The sequence below is a fragment of the Engraulis encrasicolus genome, chromosome 5 (assembly GCF_034702125.1).
Source record: "Engraulis encrasicolus isolate BLACKSEA-1 chromosome 5, IST_EnEncr_1.0, whole genome shotgun sequence".
Lineage (NCBI taxonomy): Eukaryota > Metazoa > Chordata > Actinopteri > Clupeiformes > Engraulidae > Engraulis > Engraulis encrasicolus.
In genome coordinates, this window is record NC_085861.1 from 10,317,075 (window position 1) to 10,336,012 (window position 18,938).

General features: G+C 44.1%; 1 protein-coding gene across 2 annotated transcripts in view; it reads left to right on the forward strand.

Moving 5' to 3' along the window:
• Positions 1 to 17,063, forward strand: part of scap (SREBF chaperone) — a 58,915-nt gene extending 41,852 nt beyond the window's left edge. The window contains exons 17-24 of one of the 2 annotated variants that reach the window (XM_063198656.1): positions 21 to 305; positions 864 to 1,212; positions 2,309 to 2,394; positions 2,725 to 2,807; positions 4,551 to 4,717; positions 9,669 to 9,749; positions 12,055 to 12,261; positions 13,268 to 17,063. In XM_063198656.1, the coding sequence (XP_063054726.1) occupies positions 21 to 305; positions 864 to 1,212; positions 2,309 to 2,394; positions 2,725 to 2,807; positions 4,551 to 4,717; positions 9,669 to 9,749; positions 12,055 to 12,261; positions 13,268 to 13,570 (1,561 nt within the window). In that variant the 3' untranslated portion in view covers positions 13,571 to 17,063. The remainder of the gene's footprint in view (positions 1 to 20; positions 306 to 863; positions 1,213 to 2,308; positions 2,395 to 2,724; positions 2,808 to 4,550; positions 4,718 to 9,668; positions 9,750 to 12,054; positions 12,262 to 13,267) is intronic. The other variant, XM_063198657.1, reaches the window with a different exon arrangement.
• The last annotated feature ends 1,875 nt before the right edge of the window (positions 17,064 to 18,938 follow it).

Here is an 18,938-nt window from a genome sequence, read left to right on the forward strand (position 1 = left end):
CTGTCTGTCCGCTTCTGCAGGATGCGCCGCAGCAGTAGCAGTACTGGCTGGGAGCAGCGTGACGGGATGGGGGGCAGTTGCGTGGGCGGTTGCGGGGGCTGGGACCCTGAACCGGACGCAATGTGCCGCATGCTGGACGCTAGAGAGGGGGGGTCTGAGGCGGACGACTACCCCCTGAGGCGGCGGGTGACCCCCTCCCGGCCCGCCCTCTTCGGGGACCAGCCCGACCTCACGCCGCTCATCGACACCAACTTCGGGGAGCAGCCTCCCTCCCAGCTGCAGGCACAAGAAGGGTACGCTCACCGGTAACTTTCAAATGCTTAATTTTAAGGAAATGATAATAAGTGAAGTGGTGAATGGTCACCGCTCATCTGTTTAGAAGGTGCAGGATTCAGTAGAATTATCTGTACAAAAAAGGAGACAATCCGCACACTGTTAGTCTTTTTTGTGCAAAGCTTTTACTGTCTTTTAAATGATTTCAATGAAATAGTCATGAATAGTATTTGAAGTACATTCAGAATACACAGGGTTTTTTTTCTTTTTTCTTCTATTTGTTTGTGTGTGTTTTCTTTATTTGTAATTTTTTTGCTGCTTACTTGAAATACGTACAAGAATACAAGTGGGATGTGGGCTGTAATATTGTTGTTGACAATGGCTCATTCAGTTGGCAAAGTTTCACCTTTGTTCATCTTTATTTTTCAGCTTTTTTGACTGCAGATGGAAATTAGCTATATAGCTATAATCTGGCACAAGCCATCTTTTTACTTCTGTAATCAATGTGTATTGTGCATGGTCCCTGTTGAACTAAACTAAATAAACTAAAATAAACTTTATTTTCTTTATTTTTGTTGAACACCTATCAGGTACGATTTCGGGGGCCTGGTGGAGCGTGCGTACCAGGAGCATGAGCCCTCCCCCCCGCTGGCGTACTCCCCAATGGGCACTCCTCCCCAGCAGCAACACCTACACCACCACCCCCACCAGCTCCAACACCCCCATCACCAGCTTCAACACAACCACCATCAGCTACAACACAACCATCAGCAGCACCAGTACCAGCACCACCAGCGGCGCCACAGCCTGGGGGACCAGCCTCTCCTGCCCGCCGAGAGGCCACCGCCCGCGGGGAGCCCCGACTGGGACAGCTCGGTGTGGGCCATGGAGCTCCGGGGGAACCTCATCGCCGCGGGGAGGAGCAGCGGGAAACTGGAGGTGAGCGGAGTAGCTGATCGCAATGTACTGTAATTTGGTGTGGAGGTGATTGTGATGGACTGTAATTTGGTGTGGAGGTGATTGTGATGGACTGTAATTTGGTGTGGAGGTGATTGTGATGTACTGTAATTTGGGTGGAGGTGATTGTGATGGACTGTAATTTGGTGTGGAGGTGATTGTGATGTACTGTAATTTGGTGTGGAGGTGATTGTGATGTACTGTAATTTGGTGTGGAGGTGATTGTGATGGACTGTAATTTGGTGTGGAGGTGATTGTGATGTACTGTAATTTGGTGTGGAGGTGATTGTGATGGACTGTAATTTGGTGTGGAGGTGATTGTGATGTACTGTAATTTGGTGTGGAGGTGATTGTGATGTAATGTAATTTTGGGTGGAGGTGATCGTAATTTGATGTAATGCCATGAAATGTAATTTGTGGTGATCGTAATGTCATGTAATGTAATGTCATGTAATGTAATGTAATTTGGAGTGAAGGGGATAGTAATGTAATTTAATTTGGGGTGTATATACAGGAACTGTAAGGGGAAGGGGGCAGGACGGTTAAAGTCCATATGCCTCTGTGAATAGATGGAGATTTAAGGTAGCCTGATTATCATCGACTTTCAAATCTCTTCGAGACTTGGTCTGACCAAGAGCATAAGAATTTACATTTCCCAAACAGCATTTCCCAAATGGCCCTTGATTTGCTAATGATTGTTTGCTTCCCAACAAAGTGTGAGGAGTTGCCGTATTTGCGGGAACTCAGAAAGTACTTGCATTGCTCTTGACCTGACTGGTAGCAACACTGAAGCTGTTGCATCACTAGGAGGGCACGGCCTGGCTAGATTTAAGGTACTTCTCGAACTTATCCAGTGTGAAGGGTTGGTGTATGTTTGGAGGTAGACTGTTCCAAGTGGAGGGCAATGTGTTGCGCGTAGCGTAGCTTACCGTTGGCAGTATAGACAAATTTCAAAAAATTATTTCAACTCGATTTTATGACATTTGATATTGTTTGACAGCAGTATTGATATCGCAATATAAATTTAATAAATTTCACAGCCCTAACTGCATGTCTGTCTGTCTGTGTGTTCCTATAGCTGTGGGATGCAGTGGAGGGCTCCTTGCGATGTCGTAACGAGGAGGGATCTTCAGGAATTACCGCACTGGCCTTCCTCAACAACAGGCATGGCATCCTTCCTCTCTATTTCTCTATATTTTTGTCTCTGTCTTTCTCTCTTTTGTTTCCTTTCCCCCCCTCTTTTTATTTTTCTCTTTTTTTCTGTTGCTTTCTCTATCTTGCTCTCTCTCTCTCTCTCTCTCTCTCTCTCTCTCTCTCTCTCTCTCTCTCTCTCTCTCTCTCTCTCTCTCTCTCTCTCTGTCTCTCTGTCTCTGTCTCCATTTTTCCTATGTCCCTTCTCTTCTCCTGTCATGTACAGCACATACATAAGGCATAGATGATCCCATGAAAGGTGTAGTCTGATAGTTGTGGTTGGCTTTTTTTTTTTTTTTGCAGGATTGTAGCGGCACGGTTGAACGGATCTCTGGATTTCTTCACCGTGGAAATTAACAAGCCCCTCGGCTTGCTTCAGTACCGCGGTGAGTGCCACACAGATTACAGATTACCATTGTCATGTCACGTCACGTTCATATTAACAGTGGTGGTGTTGTGAAGCCTTGAAGCCGTTATCAGTTGTGAGTTTATCAGGAACATGTCATGTTCTCTAAAGGTGTGAAGACTGACACACTTGCAATCCATCCTGTTTTGGTCCTTTATCAGCCACTGTCAAATACAAGTTAATATTCAACATTGCTTTGCCTGATTTTTTACCACTAGTGCACCACCCCATGGTCGGTGTCCATCATTTGATCGCTTCCATCACGTCATTTGATTTTGCCTGTAGCGATGTTCTGTTATGAATGGAGGATTAGGTTATAAGGGGATAATGTAGTTTTTGTTTCAATGTATTCTGATTTGTAAATAATGAAAGGCAGGGAAAGGTCATGAGTGTTTATGGCGTAGCACAATAGTCTGTCTGCTTGCTATGGTCCTGGTGTAAATATTAAAGAATGAGAATAGAAGCTTGAGAATGCAGTTTCTTCTGCTCTATTAGATGAAAGGCAGTCTATCTATCTTATCTATCTTATCTATCTTATCTATCTATCTATCTATCTATCTATCTATCTATCTATCTATCTATCTATCTATCTATCTATCTATCTATCTATCTATCTATCTATCTATCTTATCTATCTATCTATCTATCTATCTATCTATCATTAATTAACTTTTTAATGCTACTTTGTGTCCAAGGGCGTAACAGGGGCGTAGGCAGAAATAATAAAACAGGTGGGCCTAGAAAAAATCGGACGGGCCCAACCCGAAAGCGTGTAGGTAGATATTATAAAACTGCGCTCAAAAATGATACTTTGACATTGAAATCATAGAAATCACAGAAGATGATCCAGACTTTTGACAAAATGATTAATTATCGCTCAGGCTATATTTCCTTCAGACTCTAAAGAAGGCCCAGCTACCACGAGATCTGCTCACTAACTTCTACAGGTGTACAATTGAATCAGTAATTACATACAGCATTACATCTTGGTACACCAGCTGCACACATGACAACAAGAAGATGTTACAGCGCATCATTAAAACAGCAGAGAGAATCATTGGATGCCAACTACCCACACTTCAGGAGATCCACCATAGACACTGCACAAACAGAGCATTAAACATCCTTAAAGATCACACACACCCTGGTCACAGGCTCTTCACCATGCTACCATCTGGCAGGCGCTTTAGGACTCTGCGTGCCCGCACTACGAGAATGAAGGACAGTTTCTATCCTACTGCCATTAGACTTTTGAACTCAATACGTCACCTGCCCCCCCTCAATACTTCAGGACTATCGATACTGTGAGATGCACATGGATTTTTATGGATTTTTATATATTATTTATTTACTGTCAATATATCTTTTATTTTGTGGGCATTTGTGGGTTGCTACTAAACATAATCTCACTATATTTATATAGTGACAATAAAAGCACTCTACTCTACTCTCTGCTATGCCATTAATTATAGTTCAATGAGGCAAAAGTTGACTGTCAAGTGTGAATGGGGATGACCTGGATGTCAAGTGGGCGGGCCCAGGCCCACCCAGGCCCACCCTTGGCTACGCCTATGGGGTGTAATTTATGGGGTGGATGGTGGGGACATGTCCATACCAGTTTTAAAATGATCTTAAATTGTCGTTGTCATAATGTATGTCCTGATGATAAATAATGAGAATATAAGCTTGAGCGTGCCGTTTCCTCTACTCCTCTGTGGCGTAGGCCCCCCCGGTCGTGGCAGCCTGCCCCCCTCCCCCTGCTACAGCAGTGAGGACGTCATCAGCTGCCAGCTGACGCGCTCGGTGCAGTGTGCCCATCAGAAGCCAATCACCGTGCTCAAGGCGGCCGCCGGACGCGTCGTCACCGGCAGCCAGGACCACACCGTCAGGGTGAGACGCACGCACGCACACACACATACATACACACATACAGTACATGCACACACACACACACACACACACACACACACACACATACAGTACATGCACACACACACACATACAGTACATGCACACACACACACACACACACATACATACAGTACATGCACACACGCACACACACACACACACACACACACACACACACACACACACACACACACACACACACACATACTGTACACACACACACACACATACATACAGTACATGCACACAGTACATGCACACACACACACACACACACACACACACACACACACACACACACACACACACACACACACACACACACACACACACATGCATACATACAGTACATGCACACACACACACACACACACACATACATACAGTACACACACACACACACACACACACACACACACACACACACACACACACACACACACACACACACACACACACACACACACACACACACACACACACACACATACAGTACATGCACACGCATACAGTACATGCACACACACACACACACACACACACACACACACACACACACACACACACACACACACACACACACACATAAGAGACAGTACACACACACACACACACACACACACACACACACACACACACACACACACACACACACACACACACACACACACACACACACACACACACACATAAAGACAGTACACACACACACACACACACACACACACACACACACACACACACACACACACACACACACACACACACACACACACACACACAGGGCTCTAAATTAACTTTTTCCATCACCAGCCAATTTGGCTAGTGGACATTTTTTCTTACCAGCCAAACAGAAGTTCAACTAGCCATTTTTTTATCTCGCCAAAATAAACTATGCATTAGGCTAGTTTTTTTTTATTATTATTATGGTCATTTTGTACAACTATTTCTACAACACAGATACACTATAGGCCTGCATAGGCTAGCCTACTATATGCCTACATAATAAGCATATTATAGGCTATATATTTTTTAATTATTTTTTAACTTCTGCTTTATTTTTTACTTTCATTACTTAGGCCTAATCAATTTGATTAGTTTTTGTTCAATTCCTCTGAAAACAGCTGAATCACATCACACAAGCCACTCACATAACAGACCTTTAACATACAGTAACCAAGCACACAGCCAAACCACTGTAGCAACCACACAGAAGAGATGAGAGGAAAAGGAGGGGAGAGAGGAGGAGTTCTTCTCTACCACGCGCAACAAAATGACAAGAAGCCTAGTTTAACTAAAAGTAAATAATATCTCGGGAATCTTCGCTTCCTTTGTTACTTCCACAGCTTCGTCGTTGGTTGCTTTTTTTGTCTTTACGATGGCGTGGGCTTTCCAACTTAGTTGCGCCAGGACTCGGAACATTTCAGAAGACAACTGAACTGACAGCTACGGTCACACTACTCTGAGAGTCAGCTCTCCTCCTCTGCCCTTGTCGCTATTTCGTTCCACAACCACTCATTTTTAACGTCACTATTATTACGGTTACAATTACTACTAGCATTCACCAACACACAGAACCTTGCTCTAACCCCCGACACATTCTCATCACTCGCACAAAACATAGTCTACAGAACAGAAGTAGCTCTATGCATAATCTGCGTCCTGTTATTGAAACGGTCAGGGCCTCGCTGCTTCAAAAATGCAGCCTGTTACAGCAAGGTTCATATAGTAATAATAGCAGTAGTGACGTTAAAAAGGGTTGTAGCGAAAGCGACGAGAGCATAGGAGGAGAGCTGCCTGTCAGAATAGTGTGAGCGCAGCTTAGCTGACAGAAGGCTGGTCGTCTGAAATGTTTTCAATCCTGGCGCGCGCAATAGCATGGAGTTGCCGCTCTCTGCACTGGAAAGCCCACGGTGGGAGGCTACGTCGTGACGCTAGGGTCCATGGGTAATGTAGGAAATCTCGCCGTCTAACGTTCGTCAGAGCAGCGGTTTACCGTTCATAATTTACTGTACTCGGGCGCTACTAGCCAAATTGGCGGGTAGGTATTTTTTTCTACTAGCCAAAATTAATTTTCACCCGTGTTTGGCGGGTTGGCGTGTGTTAATTTAGAGCCCTGCACACAGTACACGCACACACACACACACACACACACATACATACATACAGTACACACACACACACACACACACACACACACACACACACACACACACACACACACATACAGTATATCACGAAAGTGAATACACCCCTCACAGTTTTGCAGATTTTTGAGTATATCTTTTCATAGGAAAGCATTATAGAAATTTCACTTTGACACAATGATTAGTGACCTTTAAACAACTTATTTATCCGCTTAAATTTCTTGTTCACTCAGAAAAAAACAAAATACAGCCATTAATGTTTGAACATGTACTCACAAAAGTGAGTACACCCCAGATTAAAATCCGGTAGAGAAGGGGCTATGTTGGCTCGAATCGTCTTGAAATGAAAAGGGATGACAAGGGAGGTCATCAGTGTGCGTTTCAACCTTTCTTTGCATTGAACTTTTCAATTTTGAGTCTGCATCTGGCTTAAATAGATTGGTGTGAGATTTGAATGCAATCCTATGGAGAATATCATGATCTGCTTCAGTAGTCACAGAGCATGTTGACATGTATGGTTTTTTTAGGTGTATTTCAGATTGCCAATGTTGACAGCATTCATGCATCCCCAAACCATGTCAGTCCCACTACCATGCTTGGCTTATGAGAGGATACACCGTTTTTGTAAAACTCACTTGTTTACCACCACACATGCTTGACACCATCTAAAGCAAATTTGTTTATCTTGGTCTCAAGAGAGATGAACAGACCAAGGATATGGATCACTGGAACCATGTCGTGTGATCTGAAGAGACCAAGATAAACAAATTTGCTTTAGATGGTGTCAAGCATGTGTGGTGGTAAACAAGTGAGTTTTACAAAAAAGGTGTATCCTCTCATAAGCCAAGCATGGTAGTGGGACTGACATGGTTTGGGGATGCATGAATGCTGTCAACATTGGCAATCTAAATACACCTAAAAGAAACATGCATGTCAACATGCACTGTGACTACTGAAGCAGATCATGATATTCTCCATAGGATTGCATTCAAATCTCACACCAATCTATTTAAGCCAGATGCAGACTCAGAATTTAAAAGTTCAATGCAAAGAAAGGTTGAAACGCACACTGATGACCTCCCTTGTCATTCCCTTTCATTTCGTTTCATTTCGAGACGATTCGAGCCAACATAGCCCCTTCTCTACCGGATTTTAATCTGGGGTGTACTCACTTTTGTGGGCAATGTTCAAACGTTAATGGCTGTATTTTGTTTTTTTCTGAGTGAACAAGAAATTTAAGCTGTTATATTGTTAAAAGGTCACTAATCATTGTGTCAAAGTGAAATTTCTGTTATGCTTTCCTATGAAAAGATATACTCAAAAATCTGCAAAACTGTGAGGGGTGTATTCACTTTCGTGATATACTGTACATACTCTTATCACACACACACACACACACACACACACACACACACACACACACACACACACACACACACACACACACACACACACACACACACATAAGTAAATGCACACACACACACACACACACACACACACACACACACACACACACACACACACACACACACACACACACACACACACACACACACACGTACATAAAGACAGTACATGCACACACACACACACACACACACACACACACACACACACACACACACAGTACATGCACACACAGTACATGCACACACACACACACACACACACACACACACAAACAAACACACGTACAATACATGCACACACACACACACACACATACATACAGTAAAAGCACACACACAGACACACAGACACAGACACAGACACAGACACAGACACAGACACAGACACAGACACAGACACACACACACACACACACACACACACACACACACACACACACACACACACACACACACACACACACACACACACACACACACACACACAGGACCCCAGGACCCCACCACCCCACCATCAAGTTGAGACACCATACACATGCATAGGTATACACACACATAAGTGTGTACACACATGCACGCACACATGCACACACACACACACACACACACACACACACACACACACACACACACACACACACACACACACACACACACACACACACACACACACACACGAAGGGTAGTCACGGGTAGCCAGGCTGTGCCCTCCAACACTTTCAGCGTTGCTACCAGTCAGGTCAAGCGTCACTGCAAGTACTTTCTGAGTTCCCGAAAATACGGCAACTCCTCCCGCTTTGTTGGTAAGCAAACAACCATAAGCAAACCAAGGGAGGCGGGTCAACCATGCCGTTTGGGAAATGTTAATTGTTATGCTCTTGGTCAGACCAAGTCTCAAAGAGATTGGAACGTTGACGATAATCAGGCTAAGTCACGGGCAGTCAGAGCCACACCATCAGGGTGAGAAAAACAAATATGTACCCACACACACACACACAACACACAGCATACCATTTGACTTTTGGAAATCACTGTTTAGATTAAAACATCTACCATTTGAAGGCACCGTCACAAAGTGTGTTCATGTGTGTCCTGTTGTGTGTTGTCAAGAGTAATGTTTGATTGTCCGGTGTAATGTGTGTACTGCTTGTGTGTTATCAGGTGTACATTGCTAATGTGTAGTGTGAGTGTGTTTGTGTGTGTGTGTGTGTGTGTGTGTGTGTGTGTGTGTGTGTGTGTGTGTGTGTGCGCGCGCGTTTCTGCGTGCGTGCGTGTGTGTTGCCAAATTTGCACTGCTAATGTGTAATTTGTGTATGTGTGTTATGTTGCCAGGTGTACATTGCTAATGTGTAATCTGTGTTGTGTTGCCAGGTGTACCGCTTGGAGGACTCGTGCTGTCTCTTCACACTGCAGGGCCATTCAGGAGGCATCACATCCATCTATATAGACCAGGTAAACACTACACACACACACACACACCTGTTTTTTTCTCCATGAACCGTGACAACATTGTGGACGTCAGCAGGTCACGTAAAAGTTCATAACCCAATATGAACGCGCGTGGTTCGCAGTTAAGCACTTATGTGCCGAACGTAACTGGTGCGGACACGGGCACAGGCACCGCTCTGATCAGCCTGAAAACAGTAACTTATAGTAAAAGTGGCTTCGGGATGGAGCCATGGGGCTGTTAGCGCGGCTGTGGGCAAGAGCTAAGTGTAATGTAATGTGATGTTATATACAGTGCCCTCCATAATTATTGGCACCCCTGGTTGAGATGTGTTAAAAGCCTTAAAATAAATTCAGTGTTTATTGCAGAAGAATACTGTCACACTGAAAATTGTAGGAAAATGTAGCCTTCAACTCAAATGAATTGTAAGAAAATAAAAAAATCCCTGACTAAAAAATAATTATTTTTCATTAAATCACCTGTTCCACAATTATTGGCACCCTTAACAATTCCCAGGAAATAAATATAATTGAAGCATTTCTGTCATTTCTACAGTAGTTTACAAAGTTTACCAGAGTATGTAGGAACATTTAATTAGTAATTCATCACTTCCTGTTTCCCTGGGGTATAAATATGACGTGACACCGAGGCCATTTCTGTTATCCACTCTTAAACATGGGAAAGACAAAGGAACACAGCATACAAGTGAGGCAGATGTGCGTCGACCTTCACAGGTCAGGCAGAGGCTACAAGAAGATTGCCACTCAACTGCAGCTGCCCATATCCACTGTGAGAGGAATAATTAAGAAGTTCAAAACAACTGGAACAGTGGTAAACAAGCCTGGACGAGGACCCAAGTTTATTTTGCCACCACGCACAGTGAGGAGGATGGTAAGAGAAATCAAAAGATCTCCAAAGCTCACTGTTACAGAATTACAACAAATGGTAGCATCCTGGGGTCACAAAGTCTCCAAATCAACCATCAGGCGCTGTCTACACGCCAACTAGCTGTTTGGGAGGCATGCACGGAGAAAACCTTTCCTCACTCACAATCATAAACGCAAGCGTCTGGAGTTCGCCAAGCGGTATTGGGGCTTCAACTGGGACCGTGTGCTTTGGTCAGATGAGACCAAGATTGAGCTTTTTGGCAACAAACACTCTAAGTGGGTCTGGCGTACCACGAAAGATGCGCATGCTGAAAAGCACCTCATACCCACTGTGAAGTATGGGGGTGGGTCAGTGATGCTGTGGGGCTGTTTCGCTTCCAAAGGCCCTGGGAACCTTGTTAGGGTGCATAGCATCATGAATGCTTTGAAATACCAGGACATTTTAAATCAAAATCTGTTGCCCTCTGCCCGAAAGCTGAAGCTGGGTCGTCACTGGGTCTTTCAGCAAGACAATGACCCTAAACATATGGCCAAATCTACACAGAAATGGTTCACCAGACACAAAATCAAGCTCCTCCCATGGCCATCTCAGTCCCCTGACCTCAACCCCATTGAGAACCTGTGGGGTGAGCTGAAGAGGAGAGTACAGAGGAGAGGACCCAGGTCTCTGGATGATTTAGAGAGATTCTGCAAAGAGGAATGGCTGAAGATCCCTCTTTCTGTCTTTTCCCATCTTGTGAAACATTATAGGAGAAGATTAGGTGCTGTTTTGTTGGCAATAGGGGGTTGTACAAAATATTAACACCAGGGGTGCTAATAATTGTGACACACATTATTTGATGTCAAATAATTATTTCTTAATGTGGGATTTTTTCCCCACTGAATAAATGCACTTGTATTGAAGGTTGGATTTTTCTCTTTTTTCCATTAAGGTCCCATATTATTTAGAAAAAAAAAAATAATAATTGGAAGCTAAAAAACACATCTCAACCAGGGGTGCCAATAATTATGGAGGGCACTGTATGTAAATATAACACAATACAATGTGATGCAATGTAATGTTGTAGAATGTGGTTTTGGATGTGATGTGAATTTACTGCAATGTAACGTAATACAATGTAATTTAATTTTGTAGACTGTGGTTTTTGATGTAATGTAATGTCAGAGAGAGTAGAGAGAGAGAGGTTCCATTGGCCCATTGTTTCCGGGTTCTATTATTGCAAGGGGGAGGGGGGGAAATCCCCCTTTAGGCAGACCTAGGCAGACCTAAGGACTGTTCTATTCAATGCTAGGAGTATTATGACACGTCCCTTTAGGCAGACCGGAACCTGGTCATGTTAGGTGCCCATAGCAACCTATTACATTGGCATATCTCTATACTTAAAGAATCTCTGGTAATGTAATGTGTAATGTGATGTTGTAGACCATGGTGCTGGCCAGTGGGGGGCAGGATGGAGCCATCTGCCTGTGGGACGTGCTGACGGGGAGCCGCGTGAGTCACGTGTACGGTCACCGGGGTGACGTGACGTCGCTGGTGTGCACCACGTCCTGCGTCATCAGCAGCGGCCTGGACGACCTCATCTGCATCTGGGACCGAAGCACTGGCATCAAACTGTACTCTATACAACAGGTATCAATCTATACTATACTCTATACACCAGGTATCAATCTATACGGTCAGCTATACTCTATACACCAGGTATCAATCTATACTGTCAGCTGTACTCTATACACCAGGTACTGTATCAATCTATACGGTCAGCTATACTCTATACACCAGGTATCAATCTATACTGTCAGCTATACTCTATACACCAGGTATCAATCTATACTGTCAGCTATACTCTATACAACAGGTATCAATCTATACTGTCAGCTATACTCTATACACCAGGTATCCATCTATACCAGTGTTTTTTTTTTTTCAGACCAAGGACCACTTTGTCCCCCCAAAAAATTATCGGGGACCACCTGTCAACTGAATTGGCAGTTGATGGATGCTAATTTGACACTGCTAATCTTTATGCAGATCACTTACTTTTTATTCACATTATAAGCCTGTCTTATTGTGTTGAAAACATGAAAATGTTACAAATATAGCCTACTGCTAGCTTATCTTGAAAAAGTAGAAATCCCCTCGCGGACCACCTGAGCTCTGTCGCGGACCACTAGTGGTCCCCGGACCACACTTTGAGAATCACTGCTCTATACAACAGGTATCCATCTATACTGTCAGCTATACTCTATACACCAGGTATCAATCTATACTGTCAGCTATACTCTATACAACAGGTAGGTGTGTGTGTGTGTGTGCGTTTGCGTGCACAGGTGTGTTTTTGTGAGCCAAGGACCAAGTACATTTCTTTAAAATTGAAATTACATTATTAATAAATTGCTTCAATATTTGTGAGTCCACTTCCCTTTTCCTCTGTTTCAAAATCATCAATTGTTGTCGTCCCCTGCTCTCTCTCTCTCTCTCTCTCTCTCTCTCTCTCTCTCTCTCTCTCTCTCTCTCTCTCTCTCTCTCTCTCTCTCTCTCTCTCTCTCTCTCTCCCCCACTCTGTCCTGCTTTCCCTCACTCCCTTCCTGTTCCTCTGTCCCTTTTTGTAATGTCTCTGTCTCTCTCCCCCCATCAGGAGGTGGGCTGCGGTGCGAGCCTGGGTGTGATCTCTGAGAGTCTGCTGGTGACGGGCGGCCAGGGCTGCGTCTCCTTCTGGGACCTGAACTTCGGGGACCTGCTGCAGACGGTGTACCTGGGCCCCACCGGAAGCGGCGGCGGCGGCGGCGGCGGCAGCGGAGGGGGCAGCGGCAGTGGCAGTGGCAGCGAGGGCCAGAGCGTACGCCAGCTGCTCGTCCTGGACAACGCCGCCATCGTCTGCGACTTCGGCAGCGAGCTCAGCCTCGTCTACGTGCCCTCCGTCCTGGAGAAGCTGGACTAAGGAGCGAGGGACACAGAGATGGAGGGATGGAGAAGCTGGGCTTAGCGCGCTCACAAGGAACATGGTGAGAGAGAGAGAGAGAAAGAGAGAGACATGGAGAGAAAAAGGGAGTGGTGGGAGGTGGTGTGGACTCCTTTCCCCTTCCCTCTCCTCTCCTCCCCCCTCTTCACTAGGGCTGCATGACTGCTACAGCCTGACTGCACTGATTACATTATTTGTTTGTCAGTCGTTTTTTTTTATTCTTTACAATTTTTTGGCTCATTGACTGTCTACTCTGCTCTGCTCTAGTCTGTCGACTGGGGTTGTCCTCTGTATCTCTCTCTCCACTGCAAGCTGATGAAGCTTTTACGTCTTCTCATCAGACATGGCAGTCCTTTCCTTCCTCATACGTCTCAATGCTCCCATCAGCTGCCCACTCTGCTGTGCGCACGCACACACACACACACACACACACACACACACACACACACACACACACACACACACACACACACACACACACACACACACACACACACACACACACACACACACACACACACCACCTGTGAGCTGCAGGGACACACACACTCTACACAACTGTGTAGCATTCGGACTCTACAGTTACACATCCTCCCTCTCTCTCTCTCTCTCTCTCTCTCTCTCTCTCTCTCTCTCTCTCTCTCTCTCTCTCTCTCTCTCTCTCTCTCTCTCTCTCTCTCTCTCTCTCTCGTGTCCTGAGTGGATATCTAGCTGTCCGTTTGCTCTGGCCAGGTGGATTGCCTAGAACCCCCCTACTCTACCCGAGAGCATCTCTCTCCACGCATCAGCCTAGATGGTGGGGGCACAATCTGTGTTTGTCTTGACATCCACTTGGCTGTATTCCCCCCTCCCCCGACCTCCACCCCTCTCAAAGCCATTACTTTTTACATTTTTGTTTGTTAGTTTTTTTTTTCCTAAGTGGGACACGTGACATGTGTGGGTGTAGCATACCCCTGACGACTGTGTGGGATTGTGATACTTGAACTGCTGCGCGTGCCACTGTTGATGATGTCGTAAACAGTGAGCCAATCGGAGCCTAGGACAGGACACGTTGCAACACGTCGGACTGGAGATGGCAGCCCACAGAACAGAGCTGTACTCTTTCTTATCTAGTCTGTAGCATTGGCATTGGCCAATTGGAAGTGCTGCAGCTGTTAACAGTTAACTAGCACCTGGTTGGATGTGAAAGATGTGTGTGCGTGCGTGCGTGTGTGCGTGCGCGCTTGCATGTGTGAGGAAGTGTGAGGAAGTGTGAGAGAGATGAAATGTGAAGACACTGCTGATGAACATGACCTTCATTTATTGTGTGTGTGGGGGGGGGGATAAGGTTGTGTTGAAAGATACTGTAATCATTAGTACCTCCAGGGGGGGTTGATGCGTCTTTTCTTTTTATTATTATTATTAATGTTTAAATCTATTATTTATTAGTGATGGATTTATAAACAAATTTAACACAATTTGTATGGAACTGCTAAACTTGACCCATTGCCTTGTGCATAATAATTATAGAACTCAAGGCAAGGAAGTGTTGATATAAAAAAAAACACCTAAAGTCTTTTAATTCATTAACATAAACATTTATTAATTCACTGCAGTGTATTTATCAATACACAGTAGTGAATACGACATGAATATCATCTGGAGCTTGAGATAAGAGAGTGGGTTTTTAAGGAGTGTGTGTGTGTGTGTGTGTGTGGGAACCATCAACCTTTGAAGTTGTTCTCCTGGCCAAAAGCCTTGGCTCAGTGGAGGCGCTCAAAGTGTGATTGTGCATTTGTTGACCGTGGCATGTTTTTGTTTTGATGTCTGTCATCACAAATGACCTCTGTTTCATGCTTATGCTTATTTACGGACAAGGGGGGCGGACGGACGGACGGACATTTTAGATGCTTAGTTTAAAACACTGGCTGTCAAGCTACAACGCTAGCTACAACAGGGTTCTGTAGCTACCTTGATAGATTGACCCCTTTTTTTTTTTTTCAGTTTCTTCTCGGTTCTTCTTTTCTACATTTGTGAAATAGCTCGTCTTGATTGCATATCTGCAGCCTATTTGGAACAATAGGCCAGTTCAGTTTATGGGGTTTAAATATTTACAGTAATAGCTGACTGGACTGTAGTGGAGTCATGTTTGGTCTGTCCATGTAACAGCAGGTAGGGGACCAGATGAGTGTTACTGCATCTTGTATGTGCCAGGGAAACAATCCGCATGCTTGAGATTAGGGATGCACGATACCACTTTTTTTTTTCCCAAAAATATTCATTTCTGTACTTGCCGATACCGAGTACCGATACTTTTTCCTCCAACATACAATGACAAAAAATACACAGCCTTGTTTTTCCACCTATGATACGCGTTTTATTGTCCATTTCCATGTAGATTTGAATGTTAGTAAATGTATGAGGCGGCGCTTTTTCCCATGCTGCTTTCAAGTCAACGGAACGTGATGAGATGTTGGGTTGTTTCGTGTAGCAGCAGTATCGGTCCCTGGTATCGGCAAGTGTTTGACGTGTACAAGTATGAGTACAATGAGAAAGTATCGGAACCGATACCAGTATACTTGGTGCGGTTTGTATACCGATACCAGTATACTTGGTGCGGTTTGTATACCGATACCAGTATCGGTATCGGTGCATCCCTGGTTGAGATCATCAGCTATTCAGGCTATTGAACCAGCTGCAGTGGAAACACCATTACTCTCGTCTGTCTGCAGTTGTGAACCCACAAGAACCGTCTGGTTCCAATGTTCTGTAGTGATGTTTTGAGTTTGGAGGGGGTTCCGTGGTGATTTTTCATCAGACCCACTTGCTTTCGCCTCTCCTTCAAGGCGACGATACACAGTGCAACTTTTTAACCAATGTTGTCAGGCAACAACATGATTGGCCCCTAAGTTTCTGATGAAATTTTAAAAGTTTTGCTGCTGTTTGATCCAAGTTCTCATAAATGTTTGATGGTTCAAATACCATTTTAGCACATCGTTGCCCAAAAACATCAAGAAGTTGCCTCCCTGTGTATCAACACTTGCAAACAAGCAGCTAGGGGAATGTACAGCAGAATGTATACACACACACACAAACACACACACACACACACTACCATATAAAGAAGTCTCAGCAGTCTTCACACACATACACACCCACACACACCATTAAGAACACTAACGCAAGAGTTAACATTTGCACATTCAACCCATATATGTAAAGTGGAGACATTCATTAATACACTAATGCAAAATAAATATCACATTCTCAAATGCCATTGCTCCACATTTCTTCTGGTCCTTAAAGGATCTCTAAAATGATATTGTAAAGCACCTTGTTAAGGCTATTTGAAATGGTATCCAGGAAAATGTGGATACTCAAGTGTGGGCAGAATGGTTTTAGTAAGCAAAGACAAGGTTTACTTGTTTGGATGTGATAGTTCTGGAAAGATGAAATAAAAATCACCATTATAAGGACGTAGGAACGCACAGAACAGACAGCAAAAGTCTATTGTAATTTATTAGCTTTTTTCAATGTAAATAGTGACTTTTCAAGCTTTAGATTCCTTTTTTTAGTGTTTTTTTGTATTAGCATAAATTATGGCTTTGTGTTTTTAAGGTTCTCCAAACCAGAAAGCAATGTTGGTTGAAATGTGAATTTGGTCTTTGTAGTGGGGCTGGGACAGTGGCACTTTTTTATTTTATTTTATTTTATTTTATTTCATTTTTTTTTTTTTACTCTGATGGTCTCTCATTGTGTTTTTGGAGAATGCTGCCCTAATACTCTCAATGGATGACTCTCTAGAGGTCGAGAAAGATGGACCGACCGGTTGTCAGTTATTACTCCAAACAGCAGCCATCGCCTGAATCCAGCCACACTACTACAGCATTCCTCAGACGTCTTTGGTTATTAGATTACTGTAGCACACACACACACACACGACTCCTGTTGGCCTGGAGGCTGCTGAATGACCTGCTAGCACAGTGGTTCTCAACCTTTTTTGAACAAACACCCCCTTGACCTCATCATAAGCCTCCAAGCACCCACCTCGACCTCATGACAAGCCTGACAACGCCCCCCCGCCCCCCCCCCCCTTAGTATTGGAAAATAAAATGGACTAATGCCAGAAATGGGAACTAAGCCCCGCCCCCACTCAGCTGTATACTTCCCAACACCCTCCTTGGGCTCCTCAACGTCCCCTGGGGGGCTGTAGCGCCCCCGTTGAGAAACACTATGCTAGCATATGTCCATTGGCACATGACTGGCCTGTTATTGGTTAACTGAATAGGCCTGGGTAGCCTACTGTTTGAATGGTGTACCAATGCCATGCCTGTTAAAGCAATTCAAGATGGCACCCCGGGATGGGCAATGTGGATTTTTACAATAATCTGGTTGAGTGTGTTTAGTTGGTAGATAGACGTGCCCCCCTGTTTAGTGGGCACCCTGGGAGACAGAGGTACCATGTAGTGTAGTACTCGTCAGTGTACTCGTAAGGGGACCATGTCATTGACTGTTGTGACGCAGTGTTTGTTTTACCTTTTTGGTAACACTTTATAATAGTGCTTGCTTATAAAGCATTAATAACATCTAGTACGGTAAGTAATAAACAAATGATGAACAAAACATTAACAAATGTTTGTAAATGACTTGGAAATGTTACGTTCATATTTTATACTTCTCAAACATTTACAAATTGTAAATGCATACAACTACTCTGTTAAAAGGTTTGTAAAATCTTTAAACATATTATTTCTAGACATTTTATAAAGCACGAAGAAAATGTAGTTAATAATGAAAACATTTGTAAATGTTTTGGTCATCATTAGTTAATTATTTACTTAGTCTTTATAAGTAGACATTATTATAAAGTGTTACCATTTTTTTTCTACATTGCTACATGCTGGCGTACCTCTGTCTCCAGGCAAATGGGAGTCATTTGCTGCCTCTCTCTGGTTGTTGTGTGCTAAACTTCACGCTGAAGTGGCCATTTTGAGCATGGCTCCTTTTGGACATCAGGGGCCAATACTAAGTAGCTGGTTCAGGAGTAGACCAGGTTAAGAGGTAAATCATCTAACAGAAGAGCCTGGAGTCCATATTTTCTTCAGAAAATGCTCTTCTAATAGATGATTTACCTCTTAGCTTAACCTGGTTTACTCCTGAACCAGCTTCTTAGTATAGCCCCCCAGGGCATGGCTCCGGGTTCCATGCATGGTCATGTGTGTAACCTACGCATTGCAATGGCCGGTGGCATGGATCTTTGGCATGGATCTGCTCTGTATGTATTACGATGGCCTGTAGCCATCGGCATGGCTCACTCAGGTTCAATCAGTGCCCTTTAGTCAGTATTCACTGAATCCCGGAGTGCCGG